The sequence below is a fragment of the Melospiza georgiana genome, chromosome 3, assembly GCF_028018845.1.
Source record: "Melospiza georgiana isolate bMelGeo1 chromosome 3, bMelGeo1.pri, whole genome shotgun sequence".
In the NCBI taxonomy this organism is placed as follows: domain Eukaryota; kingdom Metazoa; phylum Chordata; class Aves; order Passeriformes; family Passerellidae; genus Melospiza; species Melospiza georgiana.
In genome coordinates this window covers 44,127,002-44,138,491 of record NC_080432.1, presented here as the reverse complement: position 1 = coordinate 44,138,491, position 11,490 = coordinate 44,127,002, and the positions used below count along the sequence as shown (strand labels likewise).

General features: G+C 41.6%; 1 protein-coding gene across 2 annotated transcripts; it reads left to right on the top strand.

The window, feature by feature from the left end:
* The first annotated feature begins 145 nt into the window (after positions 1-145).
* Positions 146-11,490, top strand: RNF8 (ring finger protein 8). Of its 2 annotated transcripts, none has more exons than XM_058020207.1 (8): positions 146-259; positions 2,528-2,656; positions 4,200-4,937; positions 6,022-6,084; positions 6,454-6,543; positions 7,719-7,826; positions 8,899-9,103; positions 10,927-11,490. In XM_058020207.1, exons 1-8 carry the CDS (start codon positions 170-172, stop codon positions 11,070-11,072), a joined length of 1,569 nt encoding a protein of 522 aa, XP_057876190.1. In that variant the 5' UTR covers positions 146-169; the 3' UTR covers positions 11,073-11,490. The 2 variants fall into 2 exon arrangements, with proteins under 2 accessions (XP_057876190.1, XP_057876192.1); XM_058020209.1 differs by having other exon boundaries at positions 8,899-9,110; positions 10,927-11,062.

The window sequence follows — 11,490 nt, the reverse complement described above, 5'->3', positions numbered from 1 at the left end:
GCCGCTGTCGCCGCGGCGCACGCGCGGGCCCCGGTCACAGCCCGGGTTCGATCGGGGCAGCCTTCCCATCCCATCCCGTCCCATCCCGCCCCATCTCACATCCCGCCCCGCCCCTCCCGTCCCCGGCGAGCGCCGTCCCCGCCGCCGCCGGTCGCGGCGGGCGGGCGCCATGGCGGTGCACGGGGTGCCGTGCCTGGCCTGGTGCCTCCGCCGAGTCGGGGCCAGCGGCGACTGGCTCCTGCTGGAGGCCGGCACGCAGGTGAGCCGCGCCGGGCTCCGGCCCTCGGAGCGGGCGGGTGGGCACGGCTCTCGGGGCGCAGTTTGGTGCGGTCTCCTGGTTTCTTACAGCGCTTCCCGCTTAAGGAGCAGCCTCCGTTCGGGGCCGTTGGGAGCGGCCGCCCGGCCGGGCCGCCCGAGCGGGCGAGCGCCGTTCAGCCCCGGTAACGCCCGCGGGCAAGGAGGGCGGACCCGGCGCTGGGGTCGCCTTGGCCAAGCCTTCGCTTGTTTATATCTCTGAATTCTTCTGTCGTATTTAGATAGAGTTGTTCGTGTGACGTGAGGACGAAGGGAATCCGTAGCGTAATTAGCAAAGCGATGCTTTTGGCGAGGTTAACAGTCCTAAGACATTAGGTATTCAGGTGTAAACGAGGTCGCGTTTAAATTGTATTGGTTATGTTTTGGTGCGGTACAGGAATAGTCATTTTCTCAGCGATCGTGGATTTTACTTGAAAAATGGGCCCTGGTACCCTTCCCTAAAACCCAGCAGGCAAAGATATGTGATCACGTTGGGGCAGCGTAAAAGGATTGCTGTTCTGGTGGTCAAAATCAGGTGGTGTGGCTGATGCTGTGGTCAAGGCCTTGTGCTCACACACTGCAAAAGGGTCCCATCCAAATGTGTGCTTTTGTTACTCTCCCATCATGGATTCGAAGCCCTGAGATGTGCAGATCTCCTCAGTGAAGGACTGGAGGTAACAACTTACAGCCAGGGCACTGGTAAATGTGCAGGGAATCCAGTTTGGGATATTACTGCTCTGATTGTCTGCACAGTGGTTGTCATTCACAGCCGGGAGGCTGATGGCATTCTGGTGCTGTAGGTGTGCCAGGCCACAGAGCACACACTGCTTTTGCTGGAGATTTTAATTATAATCATAGAATATCCTGAGTTGGTCGGGACTCACAAGGATCATAGAGTCCAACTCCTGACTCTGCCCAGGACAGCCCTAAGAATCACACCACATGCCTGAGGGCGTTGTCCAAACACTTCTTGAACCCTGTCAGGCTTGGTGCTGTGACCGCTTTGGTGCCAAAGGACAGTGCTGATGTGTGGGGATGGGATGTGATTTGCCAGTACTGCTGTGAGCAGCACTGAACTCCAGCAGGTGAGGGGTAACATCTTGGGCCCCTGTTTGCTAAATGAACTTGATCAAGGGGGAGTTTTGTGACTGGCCCTGCTTGCTGTCACTCATATTGGTATGTGAGGTCCTGCAGATGTGTGTGACTGGGCCCTGAGGATGCCACTGCTGGGACAAATGCAAAGCTGGTTTTATGTTTGAATCCTCATGAAGAAGGGAGTCTTTATCCATTTGAGTATCTGTACCTCTTACATATGCAATCCATGCTAACAAAAACATATATGAAACATGTAAGAGGTGGGCACTAACATGGTTAAGTTTGCTTTTGTCATCTTAATTTGCTTCCTTGCCTTTGGTTATGACACGGGGGTCTGAGTTCTTGCTCTAAACTCAAGTGAGAACTGCTCAGGTAATGCAATGCACACATAAATTAAGAGAAGTGTGCAGAGGAGGCAGCAGAGAGAGGGAGAGCAGGGATGTGCTTTAAATGGCAATCTGAAATTAGATGAGATTTAATAAGATACTGTACAATAGTACAATTAAATTATGTCCTTTCTTCCAGAAGGTACTATTAAGAGTCTAATCCAGTTACTTAGATCACTTTTACTACTGGTTATGAGCTGCATCTGTAGCTTAGATTCTGAGCCATGAGATTGATAATGTGATTTATACAAGTACTGTGTATTTAGGGCAATGTTGAGTGTGCACTTTTTTTGATGGCAGCTTTCTGGACAATTTTTTTTCCTGTATATTTCCTGTTCACAAATGGTTGAACAGATGCAACTAGCAAAAGAAGAGGGTAAGAAGTAATCTTGAGACCCACGCACAATAGTGCTAGTTTGAAGACATGGTTAGATAATGAGTGAGGTGGAACATAGATGTTTTGTGAGTGGCTTTGAGCAGCTTTGGTGCTGAGGAAGATTTCCATAAAACCAAGGTTGTAATGTGCCTCAGAGAAATCAAAATTTCCTCAGTGGGAGAGAAAGATAATACTTTGTAAGCTTCCATTTTCTATATACTCTTAAATTTAAATGAAAAAGAATCATATTACGCCAAACTTTTTGGAATAACCATAAGATGTTGATCTAGAGTTTTGCTGTACTTAAATTGAAGTGCCATAACCTGAAATGACCATGTCATTACTGATTGCAATAACTACACTACTTTATTTTTAGGTGACTATTGGCCGAGGATTAGATATCACGTACCAGCTGGTGTCAAAAACCTGTCCCCTGATGATCTCTCGTAAGCACTGTGTCTTCCAGCAGAATGCAGAAGGGCAGTGGACTGTCAGGGATAACAAGGTACGGAGACCAATTGAAGACCTTGTTCTCTGAGATTCATTGAATAGAATCCATTGTTTTGGATCTAGCAGTGAATAGGCTATGGTATAGCATAAGTGTGATAGAAGGTCCATGGGAACATGTTTTACCTGTTGTGCACTTCCAGCAGGAAACTTCAGTCTGCTGCAGTAGGGATGCAGACTGGATTACTTTCTGTATGTAGATCCACCTCTTGGTTTAGCATTTTTCAGACCAGTGTGGCCTGGCCAAGGGCACCTTGCAATCTGTGAACTTGTTTGGTGTCACTTTCTTAAAAAAATATCCTACATGAATTTTGACATAGGATTTTATCCTTTCAAAAGGATAACACTCTTGTAGTGCTGATGAAAAGGTAAAGTGCAACTCCTTATTGTAGCGACACAATTGCTTTAATTGTAATGAACGTCAACAAGAATCTAGTGTTAGAAAAGCCATGCTTCATGTTGTGTTCAAATGAGTTTCTCCTGAAAGTTCTTCTCAGCTAATTAGGATAAAATGTTGATGTCAAGAGTTCTCAACTGGGTCTCACTTTGACTTCAGTAATCTGTTTTAATATCATGATCTCTCTACTTTCTCATTTGGTCTGAAAACAGTAAAATGAATAATTTGCTTTAAAACAGCACCGGTAGAACAAAAACGTTCAACACATCAGGCAGATTTGAAGGATGTTTGGGTTGACAGCAGATTAGTCAGAAAGGAATGGAGTGGCTACTATTAAAATTACACTGCTCTTAAACAAAACCCTCTTGTAGTACATGTATAAACTTGAAAACCTAATGCTAGTGCATGATAGGAAACATCTACCATAGATTAACTATTAACACTTCCTGTCTGTTTTCACTGTTGACCAGTTGGTCAGCTTGTTTCATTGAATCTAATTGAGACATGTCAGTTCCTAGTGTTTCTGCAGTTCATCCAGAGATAGACCAGTTTTGCTGGTTTTGAAAATTATTTCTTGAGCTAATTTTGAAACCATTTTTGTGCTTTGAACATTATCTCTAGAAGAACATTTTCCTTCTTTACAGTCTCCTTGTATTTATGAAAAACTTTGTTTTCTGCAAGGAGTATAGCCAATGCTTCTTTCTATTTCCCATTTTTTTCTGGAATTTCAGGTAACATTAATTGTCAGGAAAAATTACGGTAGTATTCTATGTTACTGACAATGATCTATTGTGGAGTCTTTTTATTATTTAGTTCTTATTTCTGAAGCTTTTGTGCAGGTTTTCCCCTCAGCATTCATTGTTTCCCTTCTGCACAAGCACATATGTCAGAATGTTGTTCTTGGTGCTTGTACACAAAATCTGTAATGCAAGAATAATGTGCAGTAAATAATACAGTGCAGTAACTGTAATAAATGCAACACTGAGCCTGTAAACTGTATATTAAAAGGTTTATTTGAAGAGGTGGCTTGTTCTGATTGAAGCACTGAAGAGGTTGGCTGTGTTTACTTACAGTTGCCAGAAATAACTTTCAGAGGATACTGTAACTACATATTAAATTTTGGTGGTTCTGTGTTTATTGGCAGAGTCTAAATGGAGTTTGGCTTAATAAACAGCGCCTGGATCCATCAAAAGTCTATCCTATTGCTGAAGGAGACCGTATCGAGTTGGGAGTGCCTTTGGAAAACAGAGAGACTGCTGAATACGAGTATGAAGTGATTAAAGATGAATGGGAGAAAATTAGACCCTTTTTAGCCCAGAGAAGTGACCTGGGGAAAGCTAAGAGTTCAAGACCTAAACGTAAATTTAGTTTGGAGGAATTGGAGACATGTGAATCAGAAGGCCCTTCAAACTCCAGATGCAAAAGAGACAGAATGTCCTGTGGCAATGAACCTTTAGATAAATCATGGGGACAGGCAGAAGAGGCCAAACGGCTAACAGAGAAGATGGATGTCAAGCTGCCTTCTCCTGGGCCCAGTGAGGGGGACGGTGCTCCAGTGCATGGTAGCCCTCTGCACTCCAAAGCTGTGACTGTCCCCCAGCAGGACCAGAAAGGCTCCGGTCTTGTAGAGTCATGGACTGGCTTGAAAAAGCTGAGGAAATCTCTAGAAGATACAATGAAATTAAAGGTTAAAGTGCAGGAGAAGCAGACTGCAGTTCTAAATGTCAAGCAGAAGCACAGGAAATGTGATCAGAAGGAGATCCTAGTAATGGAACAGGAGCTGCAGGAGTTGCAGAACCAACTCTGCATGGAGCAAGAGCATCAGCAGCAGCAGGTGGAAGAGCTGGAGAGGACATTCTGTAAAGAGCAGCAGAAGCTAGAGGTATAGTGGTGGCAATAATTTTGACCTGTGTCTTCACTTTGATGGAATGCCTCATGTAAGGCATTGATCCAAAATAGCTCTTGAACTGTACAGTAACAAAAATAGTGCTTGTGTGATTTACCCCTACTAAAGTTTTCGTGGAAGTATTTAACTTAGCACGTATCACAGTGCATATACCAAAAGAAAGTGCAGAGACAAAAGAGATTTGGCTGCATGGGGAATTCAGAAAAAGGTGCAAAATAAAGCATTTCAGTTGGAAAGAAGCATGTTTTTAAATAAGAAAATGAAAGTTATTGCCTGATCTCTGTTGCTTATAGAGAGGACAAGTTGAAAAGTAATTACTTTAAGTGTGAATATCTCTCAGTATATGGCTGAAGTAAAGCCCAGTTTGCATGGCAAGTGCACTGTTTTTACAGTCAATGAAATACTGCATGCCTTAATCCCTGGGGGGAAGGAGATTATTTTCCTACTTTCAAAAAACCCTTTCTTGCAATCTGTAAGTACCTTTAAGCAGTAAGTATATGTGATAAGTTGCTTTTTTGGTAAGAGACCAAAATCTGTTTGAACTCGAGACCACTCAAAATCAGGTTTAAAGAAAGTGAGGATTCATCTTGGAGTGAGTCTAATAATTTATTAGTTACTTCCTTAAAGTCCATTGCTAAAGACAAGATAGAAGTATGAGAAGTACAGAAAGTTTGGAGTTGTGTCCTTAGAAACAATGGGACATTTACCTGGAGCTTTAAGTATCTCTGAAGTCTTTGAATGTACTCAAAGACAGAGTTGCATCTTTTAGGCTGTTGCTGATCTCTTTGCTTCTATGAATGTGCTGGTGCTTTTTGAGCTAGAATAATGTGGAGATATTCCAAATATGGAACTGTAAATGATATATCCATTTTAACTCATCACAGTAAATGGTAGCTCTAATTTCTGTTGTACATATGTAACCCAAGAGTGGAACATATCACTGTTTATTGAAATCAGTGTTTCCTTAAGCATATCCTCTAAAGAGAGTGTGCAGAGTAGTAATTTTCTCTCTTATGTTCTTCAAGTCTTTTTTTTCCCCCCCGCTTCTTACCCCACCCAGGGAGAAAAATGTCAACAAGGCGAAGAGAATCTGAAGGAGCAGCTAGCCCAGGTCCTGCAAGAGGCAAGTGATTATGAGTCTAGGTTTGGTCTAACTGTGTAGCTCGGATATTTAAATCTTTCCAAATGTTGTGGCCTCTTGGTAGAAGACAAGGACTGTGCCTTAGGTGACTGAAGAAACCTAACTGAAGTGAAAGAGTAACCTGGAAGAGGGAATGCAAAGTGTGATGGCACTGGGAAGGTCATAAATAACTGGCAGTGCATTCCAATTTTAAGTTAAGGATAAACTGCCTTAACACCTCAACTTGCATGTGTTGCTCTTCTAGGAGAATAGGAGAAATGAGTGTGCTGAACCTTATAACTATGGCCACATATCTTTAATAGGATAGCTTAGAATGGTACCCTTATAACATCTGGAATGGTGTTGTTACAGCATCGTGCTTTGATGGAAGAACTGAATCGTAATAAAAAAGATTTTGAGGAGATAATTCGAGCCAAGAATAAAGAACTGGAAGAAACCAAGGTAAGGAATAACTGCATTCTTAGTTTTATTCATAAGTGAAACATGATATGCTGCATGAGCAGAGGAAATGGTTTATTTAACATTTGTCTTGGCTCTGCCTGGCCTCCTATAGTGCAAAATTTCTGTGTTTTGAGATGGCAGCTGACACTGGAAGGAGGCACCGTGCCCTTTTCATAAATTGGTGTCAAACAGTTGTTACTAGATCTTTCTCAATCATAAAGAAAGCCCATAGCAGCTGAACAGTGCATTTTGGAAGAGAAATGGTCCCATTGCACCCTTTCTTTGAAAAACAAACAAACAAAAAATCAAGCCAGAAATAACAGGAAAAAAAATCCACTGACAAACCAAAAGTGTTTGAAAAGTGAGGTGCTTCATTTTCAGTTAAAGTGTATTCAAGTAAAAGTGCATTGTGACAGCAGTTCCAAAAGGGATTGAAGGACAGAACTAATGTGGAATTTGAATAATGAATGAGATAAACCACAGTTCTTCCTGCCCTTGACACAAAGTGATGAGTAGAAAATAATTAAGGAGATCCTTTCCTGTGTCTTACTTTTGGAAGTTATCACATTGTCCACCACTGGCAGTTTGCTTTGTTTTTTTAATGTCATCTTTGGAAATTTGTTGCTGTTTCAACTATAGCTTCAGTTAGTAGAATTTTCCTGTTATTTTTAGAAAATACAGCAGGCACTTAGCCTAATCAGCCTAATTTAACTCTTAACAAACAAACAAAAAGATTATTAGGTTGTTAAATGCAAGTAGATGTTTTAAACTTTATTCCTTCTTTTTTTTTTGTTTTTGAGGTGTTTAGTCTGTTGAGTGTTCTGCTTTTTATATCAGACACCAAAAAAAACCAACTGATTAAAGCCAAACTCTTGCTAGGAACAGGTTGAAAAAGATTCTGAAAAGATTGATCTGCTGGTAGTTCCTTTAGGCTGAAGGGAATTTTGAGTAATAGCTGTTCTCTCTTCCAAGTTCTCTGTAGTGGGTGGGAATATTCCCAATACTGCTGAGACTACAAAGAGGAAAGAGATTACAGATCTGAGTATGTGATAGATATCCACTCCACTTGACATGTAGAGATCTGCAGTGTGATTTTCTTCCCCTGCCCACACTTATGCCAGTTGAGAAAAACCTTGTTCTTTGTTGATACACAACAACATGTACTTTTCCACCAGGAGGAGAAGGAAAAGGTGAGAGCCCAAAAAGAAGAGGTGTTGAATCAGATGAATGATGTGTTGGAGAATGAGTTGCAGTGCACAATCTGTTCTGAGCACTTTATCGAGGTATGTTTAAACCTGTATGGGTTTGCCAGTAAAAAAGAGACTTGAGAAGCTTTCCATAGCTCTAGTAACACAGTATTTAAGCCCTTTTCCTTACTTACCTTGTTTAACAGTCCCAACAGACCCACACTGAGTTCTTATGGGAAAGAGTTGATCCAGAGATCTATTCTGTCTTCCCTGACTATTCTTTGCTCGACTCCAAGTTCAACTTTAATGTCTCTATCTGCATAGACAAGAGTGCTTAATCCTAATATGCACATAAGTTTGGAGTACTTGTGTAGGTTTTTGAACTGGTGCCCTGAGTTGTTGCTGACAGCTGCCTGGGGCTGACTAGAGTTGGACTGTCTAAGGTTTAGCTATATGGAGAGGTTAGTAAAGGAAGGGAGGTATAGTATTCAATCAAGTCCTGGTATGTTTATATTGTTCAGATAATTTTTTTCTTTGAGAAATTGGCCTGTTTTAATGAAAACAGGCCAATTTCTCAAAGAAAAATATTATCTGAACAATATAACTGATTCTACAAGTAATAGGCTATGTAATAGGCTATCTGAACAATATAACTGAGTCTACAAGTAATAGGCTATTACTGATTCTACAACTAATAGGCTATGCTTGTCGTGTAGACTATTATTTTTGTTTATGTTTTGCTATAAGGTCAGTTTCATGACATTATTGTTTTACTATGGGAAACCTGTTGTGTTAGCCTTGTTATAATGGCTTAAGAGCTAGCTGAAATTTTAATTTCTGGTTTCTCAGTACATTAAGATGCTATTTTGCAGTATCTTGAGTTTTTTCCATAAGTTATGCTTTTCAAATTGGGGTAACTTGTAAAAATTAATTACTTTTCCCTGTTTCTGACTTGCTGTGACTTACAGTGACTCCATTAACTGACTTGTAACACTGGTCTGGGGGAGTTTGTGTCGGACTCCTGTGAAGGCCCTAAAGGCTTTGGGCTCTCCAGTCCCTTTCTCTTTACAAAATATCCATCTAATAGTTCCCTGTATTCAGTACATTTTTGCTTGGCAGTGCCTGTATGAGCTTGCAGTGACCAGTGTCCTTCTGCTGAATTCCACAGGCAGTGACTCTGAACTGTGCACACAGCTTCTGCTCCTACTGCATCAATGAGTGGACAAAACGTAAAGTGGAGTGCCCTATCTGCAGGCAGGAGATCAAATCACAGACACGCTCTCTGGTGCTGGACAACTGCATTAACAGGATGGTAGAAAAACTGGATGTGGAAATGAAAGAGCATCGCCTGAGCCTTATCAGAGAGCGGAAAGGTGAGAGGTGGGTGGATGTGGCATGATGAATACAATCTCTTATTCCATCTGTTTTGCACAACTTTCTTTGGCACCTATATACCAAGAAGATGCTCAGGGAATACTGCAGAAACACTAAAAAAATAATAATGAGGTCTGTCTACTAACGAGCTTTACTGCATAGTAAAATAAAATAAGTACAAAGTTTGGAAAATGACTTCAGTATGAATTTCATGGTCTGGCAGGAAAACTTAGTTTAACCATGCTCTTTCAAAGACATCACTTAATAAAAGCAAAAAGACATAGAATGGTCCTTGAAAAATGTACCAGGCACTTTTGATTAAATTGCAGAGTACATAATTGCAGAAACTCAGCAGACCTGACAAGAAATTCTGAATTCTTTTCTATGTGCTAGATTTATGTAGGAAATCTCTGAAAGAGACACTGGTATATCATGTAAGTATGACTGAACTGACAGTTGCTCTGACATGTTTATTTTTGTGGAATTAAAGCCACTGTGGCTTACAGGCATAACATCTTGCCTAGTTGTTGCTAAAATACTGTGCATCATGGTGGTTGTTTTATTAATAACCCCAGTATGGGTTATTTCTAGTTTGCTTCCTTCTAAATTTCTTTGTAGAGCACTTGACATTGGTATCTAGGTGCTGAAATGTAGATGTCTGTTCCTGCTACCCCTTAAATTTCTGTTGCTGTGTTCTCTTAAGTAATTGTTTTGTTTTCCCTTCATAGAGATGAGTGCATGATCCTTAATTTTGCAGTGTATCAAATTGTATTTTTACCAAAAGAAAGGTGCTTTTGATAGATGTGCCATGGTGACAGAATGACATGACTAAGCAGTGCTAGTTCAAGCCTGAAATGATAACCTATGTAAGCCTTTCAGTCTGATTCCCTCAGGAAGGGCTGCACTGCTGAGAGGCTGCCCGGCTCAGCTACAAGGATTGCTTTTACCTCTGTGGAACTGAGGCAGCCCCTGTGCAATGCATGCATCTGCAGAGTGCCACAGTGCTCCTAGGTGTCTGCTCAGGTGGCTGATGGGCACTGGCTGAAGTGGTGCCTTCAGTGCAGCCCATTGTGTGCTACACCAATGGTCTTCATCCTTGTTCAAACAAAAAGCAAATGAGTTCTTAGCCTACCTTCAGAAATAGCTACCAGTAGGAAATAATTTACATTTACTGTGACACACTTCAGCTAGAAGGTGAAATGGTTTCTGTGCCTCTTTTTGTGCCGTGATGGAAACATTTTGATTGAAATGAAGATAACCATTTGTCTATTTAAAATTAATTCCTAAGAAATACCTATTAAAAGAAGAATGATATTGGAAGTCGCACTTGAGAAGCTGTCAAGGCATTCCAAGAAACCTTTCTAGGAGTCTTAGTAGCCCCAGCACTAGAAGGACAGCTTGCAGTCTTAAATAGATGAAGCTTTTGATGAGGCTATAAATGTCCTGAACAATCAGTACCTGTTTGAGAGCCCCTTACCACGCTTTTTCTTTCCTTTTCTTACCTGGCAAGACACTGAAATAGTTAGCCACTTCCGTTGCCTGTTGTGTCCCTGTGAAGGGGTGGAGAATGTCTCCTCCTCACCTGTGTTACCTTAATAGGAAAAGACATAGAGAACACTTTTGAGCACTTAAGAAAACAAGCAAATAAATAACTCCCATTCATTTGGGTTTTTTTGCTGAAAACTGAAATGAAAAAGGCCTATATCCTGCAGCTTGAAAGACTGTGAGAAGCTAAAACATAGTTTCTAAGAGAAGTAGTAATTTAGCACTTGTGGGTACAGTGGTCACAGCTAACTTTTGTTTCTGTGTGTTTTGAATGCAGAGAAACAGAATGTGATGGTGAAGCCAGCCACAGGCAGTGACAACGGTGTCCCTTCTACCACCTACTCCATCTCGTCAATGAACAGTTGTGACAGTGAGGACTCTGAGGAGGATTCTTCCTATAGTGAAAGCTACTATGTTATCTGAACATTGTTACTGCAGACTCATTGTCCCTGTGCTGCCTCGAACCAGCCTAATGGTGTTTGGTTGACTGCTGCTGGAGGAGTGGACTGGGCACCTGGAAGGACCTGTGAAGAGGCTGGAGCTGTAAACTAGCAGCATTTGGAAGAAGGATCTTGTTTTCCAAATGAATGCACAGAAGCTTGATCTCTAAAACAAAATTGGGTTTGTGAGAGAACAGACTGGCATTATGCTGTCTAATTGAATTACAAACCCTAAACTTCCACTTTAGCTTGTGACCTGCTCAGTGTAATGAAAGAGTTTGTATTGAATCATTGCCCTTTCCTTAATGAATTACATGTTTACATCAGCATCCCTTATTTCAGGCAGCAGAGGGAATGTCCCAAGCCTTTTGAGAACTTGGCCATCCCCACCAGCAGGCAGG

Excerpts from the sequence above, each read along its gene's own strand:
- RNF8 (XM_058020207.1), top strand. The coding sequence starts at position 170 with ATGGCGGTGCACGGGGTGCCGTGCCTGGCCTGGTGCCTCCGCCGAGTC. Across the intron at positions 2,657-4,199 it reads GGACTGTCAGGGATAACAAG|AGTCTAAATGGAGTTTGGCT; the intron begins GTACGGAGACCA and ends GTTTATTGGCAG. Across the intron at positions 6,544-7,718 it reads AAGAACTGGAAGAAACCAAG|GAGGAGAAGGAAAAGGTGAG; the intron begins GTAAGGAATAAC and ends CTTTTCCACCAG.